Genomic DNA, 21,668 nt, shown 5'->3' with positions numbered 1-21,668 from the left:
TAACTTTAACCCGGGGTTTCCCTTACTTTTGTCCACAGAGCCCTTTCAGTAAGGACAGGGGAGGACGTCTTTAATTTTTATTTAAAAATAAACAATGCTCCTCGGAAGAGTGTGGCATCATCTCTGATCCCCATACTTCTTCTGATGTTCCATACTGAACATTCATGATCTAACATGCAGCCCTCAACATGTCATTTCCATTCTGCAACTGTTTTATTAGCTATTTCCTGAGGAGAAAGAACCAGCTCCATGCAACATGGCTTGTAAAGCCTACTCACAATCCCCTGGCTGTCCCTGTCTGATAATATCCCACCAACTCTGAAATCTGTATCTGGCGTTCCCCAAACACACCACTCTCATGCCCTTGGCTCTATACTTCTGCTTATGCTTTTCCTCCATTTTGAGGATCCTTTCCCTTCCCCCGCTTATTCCCCAGTTTCCAACTAGTCCTTCCAGACTTAACTTAGGTGTGAGCTCTTTAAATGACCTTTCTTGGCCCCAGTTCTTTTTCCCCAAACATGGGCTACATTCCCTAAGCAGTCCCATCACAGAATGCGAAATGCAGTATTAAGATCTCTGCTTGTGCGTCTCCTACTCTCATTCTATTAGTTAAGGGCTGTATCTTTCTTTCTTGTTTTAGTCCCATCGCACTCAATCCATGATTCATGAACTCAATAGTACTACAGTGGTCCTTCGCTAACAATCAGGCAGGGCCTTCTCAGAAGAAATTTGACACACCAGCTTTTCTTTGATTTTACCTCTCAAAAGTCACAGTCTAACTCAGGACTTATCTATGCACGTTTTACCAGGGAGGCATAATTTGGTCCGGAGATGCACGTTCATATGCTCTTACATAGTCTGCCTTTAAGTACCTGACCCAGATGGGGGAGGGGCAGGCATACTATCTGATAGCCCTGCTAGGCATTTCTCGCGCTCACTGGCTTCTCTCTCCATGGCTTCCGCAAGCCCTTCTTCTCTTAACAAGGTAACAGACAACAAAGGGATTAAGGGCACGGGTTCTGGTTCAAATCCCAGCTCTACCACTTATTTAAAGCTCTGTAATTTTTGGGCAACTCACATAATCTGTCTCCTCAGACTCCTCATCCATAAAATGTGCCCAATAATGGTTCCCTACCTTATACAGTTGCAGTAATCCATGACTATGGCTAAGTACCTTGGTGAATGTTTGCTGCTCTGGTTATTATGAATCAGAATATGCCAATGACTTCTGGCCAAGTGATTTATAATATTTCCACATTTACCCAAATGTTAAAACTCCCCCATTTATTACCCCATCCTTTCTAGGGCCATTATCCTGCTTCGGCAATTTTTTTCTCCCTCCACAGAATATTAGTTCATGAACGTAAAGGTTTTGTTTTGTTCATTGCTGAAAGCAATAGCACCCAGAATAGTATCATACATATTAAGTCCACAAGAAATACTTGTTGAATGAAAGGTGCAGAGTGTCAAAAAGAAAACATATCCCAAAAGTTTCATTACAATAAAAAGAATGGATAAATCTATGATGGCTTCCAGTACTATATTTTAAAACACCATATGCCACAATGAAAACATAAGAAATTTATTAAAATTTGAGGGCAAAAACATAATTTCAAAAGATTGAGACCTATGTCAGGTGTGATACAGTATGGATGCTTTCTTGAAATTCAAAATCAGATCCAAGAGTATCACTTTCAGAGTGTTCTAACAGATAGAGTTTACTTTTAGTCGTCTTGGATGAAACAGTCACTATTCTATTTTCTTTCTTGACAGAAACGTGTTTTTTCAAAGACTCACTTTTAACTGGTTCGTTAACCAAAGAATCATTTTGCCCGATTCCTTTACTTTTCCAATTTACAGGTGAGTCAGAGCAGGAATGCAGATCCTTTCTGGGTTGTTTTTTGGCACAATATTTTTTGGTATATTCACCTGTTTTGGTCATTTTCTCTGAAGAAGATCTGCTATTTCTAGACAATTCATCTTCTTTTCTTTGGCTTCCAGTTCCAGACATCACATCCGCTGAGGGAGAACATGTTCTAGCAATGAATTCTTTGATAGAGTCCTGCCGCTGCTCATTGACTGGGACTCCCAGATTGTCTCTAGAAGTTTCTAAGGGCTCCTGTGTGGAAACGGGGACATGGAAGGAGTCGAGAGGCAAAGGAATTCTAGCATCACCTGTGATTTTCTGAAACTGGAGGGAAAAACAAAAGATGACAAAACAAAAATTCAGTGATGAACAAAGCCAACCATTAAAAAGTAGCGTCCATGACTTCAGTGTTACTCTGTGATTGTATTATTATGACAGTCATTTGATTAATCAGAAGATTTTAGATCCAGTTTTTTTCTAATTGTATCCTGCCAGTTGGTTCCCAACTTAACTTCGCTATATCCAAGGCAACGCCTACTACATTTTCAGACTTGGTGTTTGGGATGATTATTGCCCACTTCCCTTTCCCTCATTAAAAATAATAAAGCCCTATTCCCTAAGAAAATTAATTTCTTTTCTATCCTCTAGGAACATGGAAGCAGTACCCAATTTGTGATGAGACTGTTCTCAAGCTGTCACTTCCCAAGACTGTCTGAGGTTGACTGAGATGGAAGACGAAGGGAAGGCTCCAAGGCAGGCCAGGAGAAGAGCAGACGGGTTGTCTCCTCTCGCTCCCATAACTGGGAAGCTAACTATAATACACTGTCTATCACTTATGTCTGGATTACTTATTTAAGAAAATTATCTGTATCAGTACTTGTACCTTCATTAGTGTTCCTTCACTGTAAGCTGACTGCATACAAATAGAAACCTAGATGAAATATGAATAGAATAGACATTTACACAATTTAAAATTTGGAATGTTTTCTCTAATGTTTCATTTCTTTCTTCACTGAGGATAGTTTACTTTAAATCATACATTTGCAAAAGACCTTCTATCTTTCTTATTTGTAACTACACGATATTATGAAACGGGTCCAAACTTAACTAATTTCACATTTGGAAAGGACCCCAAAGAGGCTCCTCCCAAGCATGTGAGTTATTAGGGACAGAGCAGTATTATTTTCTCTCTGACCTGATAATTCCCTTTTGGCTAATCACTCATAGAATCATTACGTTCTGTTCTGTCCACTTACTTGGATATTTTGCATGTGTCCTAGGGGGTTCTGCTTTGATTCTGGTTTTTCTTCTTCAAGTGCTTTCTTTTCTTCCGTAGGCAGATTACTAAGAGTAGAATTCATCTGGGGACGACCCAGTAAATGAAAATCTGACTGATCTATACCAGCCATTGTGGCAAGCTGCCCAAGCCTGGACAAGAGGAGGAAAAAAGCAAAGGTTATTATAATTGCATGTGAGCAGCTTAGATTTCCCCATACCTATAATCATGAAATACTTCTAAAATCTTAAAAGCCAATACCCTACCCCAGACACAAGCCCCTTTTCTCTCTCACATTCTCAGCCCTTCCAGATTCATGCTCTGGGCCCACATCAGTTCACGCCATCCTTGCAGCACTCCCTCCCCGCGCAACAACGTCTTGACCACCACCTGATTTGTCACTCCATTTCAGTGCTTCAGCTTCTGGTATGCACCCAGTGCATGACCTCTCACCTCACCCCCACTTCCTGGCCACCTTTCCTCCTGTTTCCAAAAATGTGTTCGTTCCTTCCTTCCCAACACCAACTCCTTCACCCACAAAACATCACTCCATCAATTTCAATCTCCAATTCTCTCTTTCAGTATCTTCCTTTAGCAAAATCATTCCCGGATGAGAATGACTGATCTGTATCTATATTTGCCTTGCAGATTAATAACAACTTCTCTGTGTAGGACAAAAACCACTTTAATTCAAATTTACTTTACAAGAAAGATAAATAAAAGGGAGGGAAATTCTGATGCATTCTGGAATATTTTCAAGTAAAATTATCTTCAGTGTAGTCTTTCCCAAAAACTATACCTACAAATTACTTAATCTACAGGTTATTCTTTTATAATGGGCTCTCTCCTCTACCAAAGCAGGCTTACCATTTTGCATTTCTTTTAATTCCTCATTTAAAAAACACCCTATATTACACACTAAATAAGACTATGGAAGCAATGAAAATTGCTTACATTCCTTAGTAAACCCTCTTTACAGACGCAAAGAGAATAATGCCTTGGAGAGAAATTAACTAACCCAGCATCTTTAAGGAGGTCCAAGAAAGCATGGAACTTCTGAAAAGAATTCTCAATGCTGCCCAAAACACCTTCATCATCCAGGATCATGCTCGTCAATGACTGTGCATGCAGGGCTTCAGACAAAGAGAAATTTATATTTCTTAACTGGGCATTTTCATGTTCCAGCTATAAAAGAAAATTGAAAATGTCTGACATGATTTTCTTCCATTGTCATGAAAACAGTTTTTAAGCAACAAAACTAAAACATTTCAAATGTAATTAATTTGTAATTAATCTAACTTTCTGCCTATAAACACAGAGACTACATCACATAATGATCAAAACCCAAAGATACCCAACAAAGTTTCCTATATAATACTTAGGTGGTATATAAATAAACCAAAGTAACTGTTTTATTAACGATCTTTCAAAAGATCACTTTTTTTTTTTAAAGGTATTTATTTATTTATTTGACAGAGAGAGAGACAGCGAGAGAGGGAACACAAGCAGGGGGAATGGGAGAGGGAGAAGCAGACTCCCCGCTGAGCAGGGAGCCCGACGCGGGGCTCGATCCCAGGACCCTGGGATCATGACCCGAGCCGAAGGCAGCCGCTTAACGACTGAGCCACCCAGGCGCCCCAAAAGATCACTTTTCTATTCATAACAGACCCTCATTTACATTAGAAAAATTAGCTGCTTAACGTTCCCTTTAAATTAGAAAGTGAAATAGTCTGATTTGAGCAAACATACTCCAACTTGGCTGGATGTTAAGGATTAACTTTATTGAGCAAAATATTAAATGTCTAAGTTTAAAAGTCCTAAATCATACCCAACTTATTAACCATACAATGACTAATATCCTCCTGGCTTCTCGAAAATGTTTCCTCCCTTGTGTGTCCCCTCCTCCCACCATCTATTCAGCTAAAACCACAGATAAACCCAACTCTAGTATTTCTCAGAGAGGCTCTTTTGTTCATGACATAGCTTTTACTTAACAGGTGCTCAACCTTTACTGAATGAGTAAGTGTTCTTCAATCCAGTGTATGCACTTGCAAAAACTCCTCCCAAAACTCACCTTATAATAATAAATTATATTTACATACAACTTCTAAGCTTATGTCCTGCTTCCATTCACATTTGCCTAATGTAATTCTCATAGTATATATTTTTCTCTTTTATTGTATTCTTAGCAGTTTTCCAATATTTTATACTTATTTATTTATTCACTGCCAGTAAGTAGCTTCATATCTTTTATGTTACTCTATATATTTACTATAAGCATAAGTGCTTTCTTGAATTGAAGCATCATAAACAGAAAATAAGCTAACATCATATAAAAATACACACACACCAAAAAAACCCCTAAGATTTTTACTTTTTTAAAAAAATATGCTCCTCACCCAAAATATGTGGATCCCAGGGCAGGGCTTGAACTCACAACCCTGAGATCAGGACCTGAGCTGAGATTAAGAGTCAGATGCTTAACTGACTGAGCCACCCAGGCATCCCTAAGATTTTTCCATTTTAAAAACATGTTTTCTGGAATAGAGATCATATGACCACTAAATATAAGTAAATACAAAGGTTCATATGGTACAACCAATTTGCAATATATTAGTTTTAAAATTTATAAACTGCATGTGTATGGCTTAAGATCAAATAAAAATAAAACCAAAACACTTTCAAAAGTATAAGAAAAAACTTGTTTACCTCACTGACTCGTTTATCAGCCTTAAACCTTATTACTCTTTCCTCCTTTAACTGCTTTAGGCACTCCTTCAGTTTTTCCTAGTGTGAAAAAATAGAGTATTATAAGCAATTCATACTATCATATCCAAAAGCATTTCCATTTATAGATCTCACCAAGGATTTGGGCGTAGAACCACAAGTAAACTCAGACTTCAGGATTATAATCTGTTACTTAATGATTTTATCCTACCATGCTAGTGAAATTAATTACCAAAAATATCAAATTAGCATATTAAAAATTTATTTGAATCCAATACGTTCCAAAATAAATTTGTGGCAGCTCACCATAAAAGGCATATGTGTATAATACAGTTAAGTCAGAAATAAAAAACTAAGGCCAAGAAAGGAAAATTCTACTTTTATTAATGGGTCCCTTTATAATAGGAAATCTCATTAACATAGTTAACCCACCCAAATTATGTAATTACAGAATCAAATGCATTTTTAAAAAGTAAACACTTTTTTTTTAAAAGATTTTATTTATTTATTCATGAGAGACAGAGGAGGAGAGAGAGAGAGGGAGAGAGAGAGAGAGAAGCAGAGGGAGAAGCAGGCTCCCAAGGAGCAGGGAGCCTGATGCGGGACTCGATCCCAGGACCCTGGGATCATGACCTGAGCCGAAGGCAGACGCTTAACCATCTGAGCCACACAGGCGCCCAAAAAGTAAACACTTTTAAAGCACTTTAGTATGTGCCAAGCCCTGTCCTAATAGGAATTTCCTGGATATTAAATAATTTAATCATCAAAACCCTACAAGGAAAGAACAATTAACTCCATGTCATTTTACAGGTGAGAAAATGGAGACAGAAAAGTAGAGCAGGACACCCAAGACCCTATCACCTAAGATCATGAAGTTGTAGAATCACATTTTGAACTCAGGAAGTTGGGCGCCATGCCTGTTCACAGAAGTGGTAATCTCCCCATTCACCAACGTCAATAAAATAGAATGCACAGGGCGCCTGGGTGGCTCAGTCCGTTGGGTGTCTGCCTTCGGCTCAGGTCATGATTCCGGGGTCCTGGGGTCGAGTCCCGCATCGGGCTCCCTGCTCAGTGGGGAGTCAGCTTCTCCCTCTGCCCTTCCCCCCCTGCTCATGATCTCTCTCTAATAAAAACTATTAAAAAAAAATAGAATGCACATTGGTAAATTTTGATTTCCAAGAACAAGATACTTATGTCCTTGCAGTGGGGGACACTACTTGTGGTTGGCAGAATTCTAAGCCCCTCAGATTCCTACCGGCTAAACTATACAGTCCTCCCAGTTAATCAGATCTAATTGGTGCTGCAGTGAAGGGATTTTGAAGATGTAATTAGGGTTCCTTAAATCTTTAATTGATCTTAAGAAATTATTCTGGGTAGATTAACTTAATCAGGTGGCCCATTAAAAGGGACTGGGGTCTTCCTTAAGATCTAAAGTAAAAAAGGGACAAAGGTGAGATTCTCTGTTGCTGGCTTTGAACAAGTCAAGTGTGATGTCGTGGCAAGGAACGGAAGGGAGGCCTCTAGGAGCTGAGATTGTCCCCCAGCTGACAGCCAGCATGAAAGGAGGATCTCTGTCCTACAACTCCAAGAACTGAATTAGGCCAATGAGCTGTCTCAGTTGGGAGTAGGTTCTTTCCCAAAGCCTCATGATGAGAACACAGCCTGAGTGACATCATGACTTCAGCTTTTGGAGACGAAGCAGAGAGCCTAGTCATGCCGTACCTGGACGTCTGACCTACAGAACTGGGAGCTCATCAGCAGGTCATGCGTCAAGCCACTAAGTTCACAGCAATAGAAAATTAATACACTACTCAACCTCCAGGTTCATGAACAAAATAAACGGCTACTACTGTTTGAAGCCACTGTTTTGGGGTGGTTTCTTTTTTTTTTTTAAAGATTTTATTTATATGAGAGAGAGAATGAAATAGAGAGAGCATGAGGGGGGGAGGGTCAGAGGGAGAAGAAGACTCCCTGCCGAGCAGGGAGCCTGATGCGGGACTCCATCCCAGGACTCCAGGATCATGACTGGAGCCGAAGGCAGTCGCCCAACCAACTGAGCCACCCAGGCACCCCTTGGGGTGGTTTCTTATGCAGCAATAAACAAACAAAATACCTCTACTTATGAAAACAACAAGGTGTATTTATACATTTTAAAGGCTTTTGAACAATCACTTAAAGAATTTCAACTTAAGAGTTTAGTTTACCCCTGGTGCATGTGGGTTGAGGGGAGGAACTCCATTATATGCTGTCACTGACAGAGGAAACTAGCACTAGCTTCTGGGCAGTGAGAACATACCACCAATCCTACACCCAGGAATTTACCCTAAGGAAATCACTAAAGACGTGGGCTAAGATTTATCTACCAACATGTCATATACGACTGTTTAGGCCTAACCCTAGAAGTGAGCTACAGGCTTCCAAATTGGGTTAGTTTAAATAAAAACAGCATACCCATATGAAGAAATGCTCTGTGAAGCCACTAAAATAACACTGACAACAAGAGGTCTTAACCAGAATTAATGAATGGGCTTTCAGGAGTTCTATATTCTGTGCGTTTTTCAGGGGAGAGAGTACATAAGCTTAATCTAAGATTCTCTGAGGTAGAAGAGTATTTAGTGACAAAATATTTTTGATACCTTTTTATGACAAAAGGGTAGATTAGGTGTGTGTACATACAGAGGTGGCTTTTATTTTCTTCAGTGAGTTTTTCATTGTTTTTAAAAATTTGCTCAATGAACATATACTTTATACTCAGACCTTATGTTTAAAAATTTAAAAATAGTCTAACAACTTCAAATTCTTTAATGTTTCATTAAACATTTGAAGCCAGCCAAATTTTTAATGGGGACAAAGGAAAAAAATTACAAAATACCTCTACTTACTTATATAATGTCTTTTTTAATAAATTTTTTTTTTAAGATTTTATTTATTTTTTGACAGAGGGAAAGAGACAGCGAGAGAGGGAATACAAGCAGGGGGAGTGGGAGAGGGAGGGGAGGGGGATGGGGGGTGGGGTAACTGGGTGATGGACACTGAGGGGGGGAACAAGTTGTAATGAACACTGGGTATTATATAAGACTGATGAATCACTGAACTCTACCTCTGAAACTAGTAATACATTATATGTTAATTAATTGAATTTAAAACAAATTTTAAAAAAAGCTCAATGTCTACACTTAAGAAAATATGGAACCAAAAGATCAGAAAGCAAAATTATCTGACATTGTGTTATGTAAATTAGACTAATGATCAGGTTTTGGAGAAATTCTCTTTCTTGTCATCTGCTCTCCTTCCCCTTCTATACAATGGCTAGTTTGATTTTTTTTTTTTTTTTGGAACAAAGCTCCCATCATACTGTATCTCTAATTTTATGTTTAACTTTTTTCCATTTATTTTTTTTTTTAAAGATTTTATTTATTTGACAGAGACATAGTGAGAGAAGGAACACAAGCAGGGGAGTGGGAGAGGGAGAAGCAGATTTCCCGCAGAGCAGGGAGCCCGATGCAGGCTCGATCCCAGGGTCCTGGGACCATAATCTGAGCCGAAGGCAGACGCTTAACGACTGAGCCACCCAGGCACCCCAACTTTTTTCCATTTAACAGTGGATCATTTTTTATATAATCAGGGGATTCATAGCCTTGATTTTTAAAAAAGATTTATTTTTGAGAGACAGAGAGAGAGCACCCGTGAGCTGGCGGGGGGGGGGGGGGGGGGCGGGGCGGCAGAGTGAGAGAGAATCTCAAGCAGACTCCCTGCTGAGCAAGAAGCCCAACTCGGGGGCTTAATATCCTGACCCTGAGATCATGACCTGAGCCGAAATCAAGAGTCGGCCACTTAACCAACTGAGCCACCCCTAACCTTGACTTTTTTAATGGGGTACAAAATATTCCATTGAGCACATCTCTCGGTTCTGTAATCATTCCTATATGGTTAAACATTTAAATTCTTTCCAACTTTTCAGTATTATAAAACAAAATAACTATTTTTACGCATGAAGGCCCCTTCCCATATGTAGAACAATTTTCTTGCAATAAGTCAATAAAAATGAGTTTGAGATCAAAGCAAATGAACATTTTTAAGGTTCTGTGATATTGATCTACAAACTCCTTTCCAAAAGATTCCTAAGATTTTAGACTGCTTTCAGCAATGTAACCTTTGTTATATAACTTCTACTATAACTGTTGGCTTGTTTCCTCACTTTAAAGTGCACAAAATTTAGGGGAAGGGGGCATGTTTTATCCCAGCACACGTATCTAGCACAAAGCACACAAAAAGTAACTGCTGAAAAAGGGAAACCTGTGCCAATACGAGTTCTATGTGTGTAATTAGTAGTTAAATTTCTCTTTCAGATTATATTTTAAAAATTCAGAATCTCTGTGGCTAAAACCTGGCCCTCCCCCTTAGCTATATAACCTTGGACAAGTTCAGTAACTCTAGGCCTCAATTTCCTCATCTCTAACATGAAGATAGGTTCCCACATCACACAGTTCTTGTGAGGATTACATGAGTTAACACTCACATCAAACTCAGAAGAGTGCTTGGTGCATAGGGTATGTTCAGTTAATGCTAGTGAATATATGTGAACGCAAACAGTAGTGAAGGACTTAAAATCAAATAGTCTCAACTCACTCACACATCCAGCCCCCTAGAGGCAACCTTTTCTTAAGCAGGTTTTAATTTTTTTTAAGTAATCTTTATACCCAGTGTGGGGTTTGAATTCACAGTTCCGAGATCAAGAGTTGCATGCTCTACCAACTGAGCCAGCCAGGCGCCCCTTTGAGTAGGTTTTAACTGTAAAATATGATATCCATACTAAAAAGTGCATTTTTACATGCATGCATCCCTAAAAATTCCCTTTGTTTTTGCCAACTCTTAACTTCATGTAAAGAGAATCACAGTATATGCAGTCTTCCAGTCAATATTGTTTTTAAAAATTCATCTACATTGCTGCCAGTAAGCTCTAGTTCTTTAAACTTTAATGCTTTGTAGTTTTCCCACTGTATGAATACACATAATTTTTGACTCTTAAGGGATGTTTGGGCTGCTTTTAGTTGGTGCTAATGCAAATCACACACGTACCCTGTTGCATCAGTTATTCTAGTACATATTACCTGCTGGGCAGGGGATAGGGAAACTCATTGGGTTGGGAGTATTAGCACACCTTCAGGCAATGAACCATGCTGAATGCTTTCCAAAGTAGCTGTGTCGATTTATATGCCCATATAAGCAGGGTGTGAGATTCCTATTATACTCCAGGTCTAGGAAACCTTTAATTATCAGACTTCTTTGTTAATGTGATTAGAGTGTAGTGGCATTTCATATTGGACACTTGTCCATGTTTATTAGCTATCTGGATTTCCTTTCTTAATGAGACTTTAGCCATTTTTATTTTTAATTCTCCTCTTTTCCAAGAAACTTACATGACTACATGACGAAATTTTAGACATTATTAATTTCCTACTTTACCAAATAAGACATTAGTTCATTTACACTCTTTCTTAAGTCCATTCCTCTCAGTGAAGTCATGTCACATTTCGTTTTTCCACTGGTCATGAACTCTTTGACTCGCAGTGATATCCTTAAAAAATCTGTATTGTTGGGGGGGCCTGGGTGGTTCATTCGGTTGATTGTCTGCCTTCGGCTCAGGTTGTGATCCCAGGGTCCTGGGATGAGGCCCCACATCAGGCTCCCTGTTCGGTGGGGAGTCTGCTTCTCCCTCTGCCCCTCACCCTGCTTGTGTTCTCTCTCTCTTTCTCTCACTCTTTCTCTCAAATAAATAAGATCTTTTTAAAAAAAAAAATCTGTATTGTTGGGATACCTGGGTGGCTCAGTCGGTTAAGCGTCTGCCTTTGGCTCAGGTCATGATCCCAGGGTTCTGGGATGGAGCCCCGCATTGGGCTCCCTGCTCAGTGGGGAGTCTGCTTCTCCCTCTGCCTCTGCCTCTCCCTCTCCCCCTGCTTGTGCTCTCTCTCTCACTATCTCTCTCTCCGAGTCAAATAAATAACTAAAACCTTTTAAAAAAAAAAAATCTGTATTGTTTATTGACCATAAACTTTCTCAACATCCCGCTTGGGGAAATGAAGATTTCCCATGCCTTTTCCCCTTTCCACCTCCTGTTTACCTTCCAAACCTACCTTTTATGTTGTCAAAGCTGATATTTACATTTTGTTCTGTTTTCTGTTGAGAGACAGTAACAGCAAATAGTCCCTGGTCCTACCAATATCTGTTTTTACTCTTTTTCCACCTCATGTTGTATGCTTTACTAACTCTCAGGCGAACCATGGTTATTTTCTACTTAGGAATGAGAGCAGAAAGCTCCCTGGAAGCTCATGATTGACTGGCTTCTCTTATGTGTGAAGAGGTGGGTAGTCAGTTGTAATAAGGAACCCCCAAATACTCTTTTCTAGGGTGCAAGCCTCCGCTAGGTGCCCTAGTTCTCCCCAGTTTTTTTTTAAAAGATTTTATTTATTTATTTGAGAGAGAGAGAATGAGAGATAGCATGAGAGGGAAGAGGGTCAGAGGGAGAAGCAGACTCCCCGCTGAGCAGGGAGCCCGATGTGGGACTCGATCCTGGGACTCCAGGATCATGACCTGAGCCGAAGGCAGTCGCTTAACCAACTGAGCCACCCAGGCACCCCATCTCCCCAGTTTTTTTTCCCCCATATTTTTATTTAAATTCTGGTTAGTTAACATCTAGTGTAATAGTGGCTTCAGGAGTAGAATTTAGTGATTCATCATTTACATATAACTCTCCAATTTTTCCCAAAGTCAAATTATCTCTTCAGGAGAATGAGGGTGGGGATGGGAATCAGTTCTCCCAAATATAAACCTTTTACACACTCTATTTCAGTCACATTTTTAACCAACTCCACCCTCTCTCTTCCATGCACATCTGAGGATGGAGCTATTTCTGCCGCGGGGATTAGATTCCCTCAGCTACAGCCAGTCCCTGTGCAAATTCTAGGTGGTATTGTTCCTCTGTTCACAGCTTCACACCCTTCTGCTTATCTTCTGTCTCTGAAAAAAATGTTGAAATCCCTTCTCTTGATTGTTGTGGATATATTCTTAAAAATTTGATACCAGCACTTTAATGTCTTATCAAAGTGGAGAAGAGCCGAGAGGGTCCTCAGCACATCCTGAATCAGGTAGTCCCTAGTTACAGTTCCTGACCTTCTTGGTCTTCCCCAGTGCCTTACTGTTGCTTTTAGAAGTACAAGCTCCCTAGTGTATCAGTGCAGGAAATCTAAAACGACCATGAGAGGCGCCTGGGTGGCTCAGTCGTTGAGCGTCTGCCTTTGGCTCAGGTCATGATCCCAGGGTCCTGGATTCGAGCCCCACATCGGGCTCCCTGCTCAGCGGGAAACCTGCTTCCCCCTCTCCCTCTCCCCCTGCTTGTGTCCCCTCTCTCGCTGTGTCTCTCTCTGTCAAATAAATAAATAAAATCTTTAAAAAAAAAATAAAATGACCATGAACGCAAATTAGACGGTCTGGGGTCCTGTCTTTACTCTGCAGCTTAGTAACAAAGCATTTTAAGTGCTACAGATTGTAGGTGCTCATTTAGAAAATGAAAGGGGTAATTCTACATCAATTACAGATTCAACCCACTCTAACATTTAGTAATTTTCCAAGTACTTATCTTAAATTTTCTCTATGTTATTGTCATTAATTTTAATTAGGAAAATAAAAATCTGGCTTTCTTTTTTAAAAAATCAAATAGTAAAAGGGGCCCCTGGGTGGCTCAGTCGGTTAGGAAAGGAAAATATATTACTGATGACATGTTTTGATTTTTATTTCTCAGAATTCAAACGTCTACCTTCCACCTTGGTCTAAGCCAGGGAATCGTTGAGGGGAAGACAGAAGCCATGTACAAGCTCATCCAGTATCCTAATCAGGCTTCCTCCTGCCCAGACCACTATGGTTTAAAACATAATCTCTGGATCTTAAAGTGGTAACTTTGTACCTCTAATGCTTCTTGTTTTAAACTGGTTTTCTCAGGCTCTTCTTGAACACTTTCGGATGAATCGTCGACCTCTTCAGTTTCTGAGGAGGAAGGACTCTCTACTGTCACAGTCACAGGAAAATCTGATTGCTTAGAGAAAGAAGACAAGGTTGTAGAAGAGATAACAAAAACCAGGTAACAAATATTACAGGACATTTAACAAAACTGACCTGAGGTATCAAGTCATTATTTATAAATGTCTTCCACTGCTTAGTCTAAAACAAGCAATGACAAAGTAAAATGACAATGATTTATTTTTGCTGTCACTGTATAGAATTCTGTTAAGATTAATATTTGGAATCCTCCGTATTATTTTATTAACTTTCTTTCATATAAGCCAAGTGAGGAGCCAGGGTAAACATTTTTCTCAGACCAACTTTATACTGCAGATGAGACATTTACTCTCCACTGTCAGGTACAAAAAGTCTGGAAGAAAATGTAGTTTTTGGAGGAAAAATCCATCAGTAGGGGAATGATAAGAAGAATTAGAAGAATAATTAGAAAGTCAACATATCTAGTGAAAAAAAAACATGAAAATTTAAAAAAATAAATCACACATACACAACTAAAATGGACCCATCAAAAACCTCATCATCCTTTAGCCACCTTAAAGCAGAACTATTGTAATGGTAATACAATTCTCCTGTCAAGTTTCACTGCCACTGGAACGCAGTTCAGTATGCTGTTTCCAACATTTGAAAACTGACCTGATCATAACCCCATAAAAAGTCTACAGATCAAAAAGAGGAGTGTTGGGATTACATAACTGCACAGAAGACAAGTCACTGGGGTGTCATTTTAACCACGTGCAACAAATCCCACAGTAAAGTCCCAATGGTAGAATGAGGTGTGCACCCCTTCTTCTGGACAGGCAGGGGGCAGGGCTCACACCCGGGGTGCTCTTCTCTCAATCCAGTAGTGTTACCTTACTCAGAGCTACTATGCAGTCCCCCAGGACAAGGCAGAAGGAGAACCTGACACTCTGACGAAATTGGCTGGTTCTAAGACCATGAGGCAGTAGAACTGGGAATGTGTGTGGCCTTGGTGAGAGAGAAAGAAGTGCTCTGAGAGAGCAGAAGCCCTGGGACTGGCTTTTTTATTTTGCCTTTAGGATCTGGAACTTATACGTATAGCTCTCAAATAACATTTCTTGAAAACATAAGACATTCTTGAGAATGATAGCTCCATGTGTTGGCGGTCAAATTCCTTTCACTGGGTTAACAGGTGACTTGTGGACTGGAGAAATGTCTTCCCTGTTTACGGATGGAACCACAAGATCCCCAGTGTGTGTCATATTCACACAACTACATACCGTCATTGGGAGAGCAACCTGACAAGTTGCAAATGGATTTATTTCAGAGAGGGAAATGTTTCCTGTAAGGCTCTGTTTAGTATGAAATGCAAAGAGAACGCCCTCCCACCTTTCCCACTTAACCGTCTATATATTGTAAATATGAGAACTACATACCTGCAAATGATTATATACATCACGAGTTTTGATTAATGGAAAACCCCTAAAGAGATACCAACAAATTAAGTTAAACATTGGTGTGAATATCACCAGTTGATGCCAGTTTGCTAGAATTTGCTAGAATTATGTACAATAATACTATTAATAATACATATGAATTGCGTATAAACAAAATAAGCTCAAAATAAGGACCTGGGAGGCTCTACTATGGAGAAAATTGAACAGAATTTAGCAGACTGGCTTGTCATAACTCTCTGAACTGCTGAGGGGCGTCCTCACTTTCTACGTTCAGGATGGTTTAGACTTCCAATCTAACGTCTTTGATTAATAATCATTCTCCAATGGACAACTCCTTGTGTTCACAATGGTCTCGATATTAACAATTATCATAAAAAGAAGATATGACATCACAAAGTCATAAAACTGAAGTGTAAAGACTGGGGTCTGGGAACTAGAGTTTATGCAATAATAATTCACATCACCATTTGCAATGGAGATTATATTCATCAATTCAATGTGGGCAAGTGAACAATTATTTTACACAGTACCTACCTCGTCTTATTTAAAATCAATTCTTTGTTTTCTTAAGCAATTGTTAATCCCCAATTTCTTGAATACTACCCTGTAAATTACCTGACAATAATCTACAGCAAACTAATTCACTCAGCAGGCCTAAAATTATAGTTCGACCATTTAAAGAGATTTTTATACTTCTAGTATAAAAATCGCTATGCACTGTTATCCCCTGGGTAAGTAATCAGCTAAAACTAGTTATATCTGATTTATTAAATCTGATTCACTAAAATGAGTTAAGCCAGTTGACTGAGTTAGATTAAGTCTAATCCCTACTCCCCATCCATTCTGTAGTGAACTATCCCCCAGGCCGAAAATGTCTTTTTTCCCCATTCCTTATATATCCAAGTTCCTCCTCCTGCACTGTAGGGCCCAACTCAATTATACCCGCCTTTAATGAAACCTTTACTCACCTGTACCGGTGGAGAGAATGTTTGTTGGGACACATAAGAAACAACTTGCAACTTGCAATTATAACTATTTTTTTCTTTTTTCAAGGACCTATTAGGCAGAAGCCACGTGTGATTTATCATTTTTTCCTCTAGAGAAACCAATAGAGACCTCCCGCATAATAGAAGCTCCAAAATGAAAATTTCTGAACGACTCAAGACGGAATAAATATCCTCTACCTGGTCCTTTTTGCACGTTCCGCTGTGCGCCACGGCAGGAAACCAGAGACGCCAGGAGGTAGAGGTTCAGGAGAATATTCTTTACCAAGGAAGTGTTTCCTTCCATTACTTATAGGCTTCTTTGTGGCCAATCCTATGTTTGCGAAAGCATTAAAGGACAAAATCAAGATGCACTAAATGGTGACACAACAATTATCACATGTTCGCACTTTAAACAGGCACCTGCCAAAGATGCGAGGCCATTAATAACAAGATCGTTCTGTAAAAATGCTTTGACATGGACTAGCAATGTTTACAAATCTAAGTTCTGGTAGAGTAACAAGTTATCATTTTAACTAAAATATATGAGAGGCACAAAACATGCAGAAGTAAATAAAAAATATACCCCAAAGAATGAAACAATACATCTTATGTATCATGCAGAAACATCCAGTTTATTGAATCTCAGATATCTTTGGTATTTCTGAATCTCAAAGATAGAGAAACACTGATACATCCCTGATTCCTGCCAAAGAGAATCTGAATTAGACCAAAATTTTAATTTAAGATTAAATTTTCTATGTGAAAACAATCAAAGGAACAGGCATGAAGGCTGCTAAGTTGCAGGTAAGTCAATGTTACCCTCTGTAAGTCTGTCAACCTTCATTGCTCATTTGATTTCATATAGAAAACAAAAAAGAAGTAAGACCCAATGGATAAAAGAGCAAGATATGGAGACTTGGCCTACATTTCAGTACTAAAAAGTCAATATCCTTATATGAAATAGTAGCAAAAACTAGACCTACGTGCTAATATATTTAGAATAAACCATATATTAAAATTGACATTTAATTTTTTTACAGTTACTCAAAACAAGTAATATAGGTTTGTTATATTTATTCTTTAGATCTATTTTACTATACTACTTTAGCAGCATTAGGATAGCAAGAGAAATAAAGCATATGTGGTAATAGAGGGCAAATATTTCATATAGTGTAGCTTATTGATAATCACCACATGACCTGTGTGACTTCTCTGGATAAATTTATATGCCTCTTAAAATATATAGAAGTTCCAGACATTTTTCCAAAGAAGACATCCAAACGGCCAACAGACACATGAAAAAGTGCTCCACATCACTCAGCATCAGGGAAATCCAAATCAAAACCTCAATGAGGTTATCACCTCACACCAGTCAGAATGGCTAAAATTAACAAGTCAGGAAACGACAGATGTTGGCGGGGATGCGGAGAAAGGGGAAGCCTCCTACACTGTTGGTGGGAATGCAAGCTGGTGCAGCCACTCTGGAAAACAGTATGGAGGTTCCTCAAAATGTTGAAAATAGAGCTACCATACGATCTAGCCAATTGCACTACTGGGTATTTACCCCAAAGATAAAAATGTAGGGATCCGAAGGGGTATGTGCACCCCGATGTTTATAGCAGCAATGTCCACAATAGCCAAACTGTGGAAAGAGCCAAGATGTCCACCGACAAATGAATGGATAAAGATGTGGTGTATACACACACACACACACACACACACACACACACACACACACACACACACACACACTGGAATATTATGCAGCCATCAAAAAGAACAAAATCTTGCCATTTGCAACGACGTGGATAGAACTGGAGGGTATTATGCTGAGTGAAATAAGTCAATCAGAGAAAGACATGTATCATATGACCTCACTGATATGAGGAATTCTTAATCTCAGGAAACAAACTGAGGGTTGCTGGAGTGGTGGGGGGTGGGAGGGATGGGGTGGCTGGGTGATAGACACTGGGGAGGGTATGTGCTATGGTGAGCGCTGTGAAGTGTGCAAGATTGGTGGATCACAGATCTGTACCTCTGAAGTAAATAATACATTATATGTTAAAAAAAAAAAAAGATAACAGGAGGGGAAGAATGAAGGGGGGGGAATCGGAGGGGGAGATGAACCATGAGAGACTATGGACTCTGAAAAACAAACGGAGGGTTCTAGAAGGGACAGGGGTGGGGGGGTTGGGTTAGCCTGGTAATGGGTATTAAAGAGGGCACGTTCTGCACGGAGTACTGGGTGTTATATGCAAACAACGAATCATGGAACACTACATCAAAAACTAACAATGTAATGTATGGTGATTAACACAACATAAAAAAATGTATATTGTAAAAAAAATATATAGAAGTTCCATTCATCTTGTGCTATTTTTTTATTTACTCTCAAGGAAAAAAATGTTCATATATATGTGGTTTGTACGTGTACACCTCTCCTCTTTCAGAAACTAATGCAAACATGCCATTTGTAATTAAATCCAAAAGAACTCACACTTATCTTGTGAGGAGATAAAATCCCGATTCAAGTTCCTATCTTCTTTCTGCACACATGATTACAATGTGAATGTGACAACTCACACAATTATATAACCTCTATACTCACCTGGATCTAACTATATAGCCAGGCACTGATGTGGCTTACCTCTATGTCTCCACGTAACTGAGGCAAATACAAAGAAAAGCCCAAGAAATAAAATTACTCTTAAAAATAGCTCAGTGAGCTTGTAAATTTCAGTCACTTTGTTTAATCATGCTAAGAAAAAAAAAGATTTTTCATTTTTTATTTTCATTCCATGAAGTCCTATTATATACCACCAGATACTAAAATTACAGAAATGCTAATATGATACAAATATATATTTTACCTATATACATTTCTATTTCTAGTATATCAAAATACCAACTTAGACACTTTTAAGAATGTTTTACACATGATGTAAACTTTTAATAATAATCTATAATCAGTGTGACATCACAAATCTCAGCTTCTTTGTATATACTATTTGACTACTAAAATATCAGTTTTAAAATAAAAATTGGTAGAAAAATTGTTAAGCTTTCTTTTGATTTAATAAACCCTCTTACCTGCTACTTAATATTTCGTTGACCAAACAAGTAGATTAATGGAGAATCAAAAACATACCTTTTAATAATAAAAAAAAGTAGTTTTTTTTTTTTAAGGTTTTGTTTATTTATTTGACAGAGAGAAACACGGCTAGAGAGGGAACACAAGCAGGGGGAGCGGGAGAGGGAGAAGCAGGCTTCCTGCAGAGCAGAGAGCCCGATGCGGGGCTCGATCCCAGGACCCTGGGATCATGACCTGAGCCGAAGGCAGACACTTAATGACTGAGCCACCCAGGCGCCCCAAAAAAGTAGTATTTATGAAAATGTTTACAATACTATTAAAAAATTATATAATACTTAGGTTATTTTGAAATTTTCACTAATTTATTATTTATTTAAAGTACGCTCCATGCCTGACGTGGGGCTCGAACCCATGAGCCCAAGATCGAGAGTCATGTGCTCTACCGACAGCCAGCCAGGCATCCCAAATCCTTCTTTTTTTTTTTAAAAAAGATTTACTTATTTATTTTGAGAGAGTGAGAATGAGAGAGAGAGAGAGAGAGAGAGCACATGAGAGGGGGGAGGGTTAGAGGGAGAAGCAGGCTCCTCGCTGAGCAGGGAGCCTGATGCGGGACTCGATCCCGGGACTCCAGGATCATGACCTGAGCCGAAGGCAGTCGCTTAACCAACTGAGCCACCCAGGTGCCCCCAAATCTTTCACAATTAAAAAAAAAAGACCAATCAACTCAATGAAACCTTCTGAATTCATAAAAACGTATAACTACGAAATCATATAGAATTTTAATCTAAAATGAAGTGAAAGAAGAAAAATGGCAAATTATATTCAAACTATGTGGAATTATGTCACTATTCCATCCACCCTGTCACCTGTGTGCCTATGTTGTCTACGTTAATAGACCACAGGAAGAGGGGTGCCTGGGTGGCTCAGTTGTTAAGCGTCTGCCTTCGGCTCAGGTCATGATTCCAGAGTCCCGGGATCGAGTCCCGCATCAGGCTCCCTGCTCAGCGAGGAGCCTGCTTCTCCCTCTCCCACTCCCCCTGCTTGTGTTCCCTCTCTGGCTGCCTCTCTGTCAAAAAAAAAAAAAAAAACCACAGGAAGAGAAAATGAAAATCTCAACCAAAGAATGTATTCAAAATAATGAACTTTTTATGAAAACATAGTTGGTTAATTTTAAAAAAATGGAAATATTAGCATCTCTTTAAATTGTTTCTATATTCCATAAATTCTTATAATCTGTATCAGAACATTTACAGTCTTTCCTATATGCATGTGGTTAATACTGGTTGTTACCATCACTATCATACGAAGGGAAGAGATTCCACTTTTAGCCATCGGAACACATACGGGGCATAAGCTCTAGTGGCGTTAAAAAGCCAGGAGAAAAAGTTACCAATTCTAATAGTAGCTTTTCCCTTCCGACCATTTCCTAGGATTATAGTTCTCTTTTTCTGTCTAGGAGTTTTGAATGGTTCCTTCACTGATGGAGAAGTTATCCACTGGTACTGGAAGAGAAATAATAAATAGTCATTTCAGTCACAGGTAATTTATGAGGGTTTGATCTCAATTGGAAATTAAGCTATTTTGAGTTAACAAAAGGTTTGCAATCTGCATTTCTGGGATCCCAAATTAAAGAATCACACAATGTTTTCAAAACAGAAAAGTCATTTGATTTGACTTGATTGATTTAAGATGGCAGAAAAATGCCTTGATAGTTTTATTTTATTAGGGGGGAAAAAAGAAAAACATGCAATTAAAGAAAAATTCTTTCTCGAGAACTACAACATGTTACCTCTGACTTGGCGCTCCTTCCATTCTGGAGAACTTTTTTGATAACTGCTTTCATCACAGAATGATCTAAAGTAAAATAAATTGAAATTATAGTAATTGCTTCCCAATGAGTGGTTATTCCCATTTAAAAGCAAACACGAACTTTTCACATAAAGTTAAATATAAAACCCACATTATGTAATTACATACCTATTTCCCCCTTTTTAGAATTCTAATTTCTTCCTCAAAAACCTAAGATGAAAGTATGCCCCCTCCCATATTGCCCACAATGACTACTCTTTTGGCAGTAGCAAAGATCAATTCTCAACACTTTGTGTCTAACATGGCTTTGGATACCTTAGGATAGAAAGCAAAAGTCTGGGACGTCCAGCTGCTTAGATACCAAAAGGGCACCTGATCCATTAAACCAAAGTCCTGACATTCTCTCAAAGCTGCTCTTCTCCTC

The 21,668-nt window shown here is 39.0% G+C and overlaps 1 protein-coding gene across 3 annotated transcripts in view; it reads right to left on the bottom strand.

Annotated features, from left to right (window-relative positions):
• The window catches only part of CEP78 (centrosomal protein 78), a 37,653-nt gene that overhangs the window by 5,313 nt on the left and 10,672 nt on the right, over positions 1-21,668 (bottom strand). Inside the window, exons 7-16 of one of the 3 annotated variants that reach the window (XM_028090372.2) lie at positions 21,225-21,289; positions 20,826-20,937; positions 16,543-16,675; positions 15,338-15,383; positions 13,831-13,959; positions 5,853-5,930; positions 4,162-4,328; positions 3,124-3,295; positions 2,751-2,798; positions 1,930-2,191 (exon numbers count right to left, since the gene is read on the bottom strand). In XM_028090372.2, coding sequence (XP_027946173.2) covers positions 1,930-2,191; positions 2,751-2,798; positions 3,124-3,295; positions 4,162-4,328; positions 5,853-5,930; positions 13,831-13,959; positions 15,338-15,383; positions 16,543-16,675; positions 20,826-20,937; positions 21,225-21,289 — 1,212 coding nt within the window. Of the gene's footprint in view, positions 1-1,566; positions 2,192-2,750; positions 2,799-3,123; positions 3,296-4,161; positions 4,329-5,852; positions 5,931-13,830; positions 13,960-15,337; positions 15,384-16,542; positions 16,676-20,825; positions 20,938-21,224; positions 21,290-21,668 lie in introns of those variants that run through there. The other 2 variants (XM_028090370.2, XM_028090371.2) reach the window with 2 other exon arrangements.

Source organism: Eumetopias jubatus, unplaced genomic scaffold (assembly GCF_037043125.1).
Source record: "Eumetopias jubatus isolate StellerSeaLion01/CBP00866 unplaced genomic scaffold, mEumJub1_p1.0 scaffold_15, whole genome shotgun sequence".
NCBI lineage: Eukaryota > Metazoa > Chordata > Mammalia > Carnivora > Otariidae > Eumetopias > Eumetopias jubatus.
This window is presented reverse-complemented; position numbering and strand designations above follow the sequence as displayed.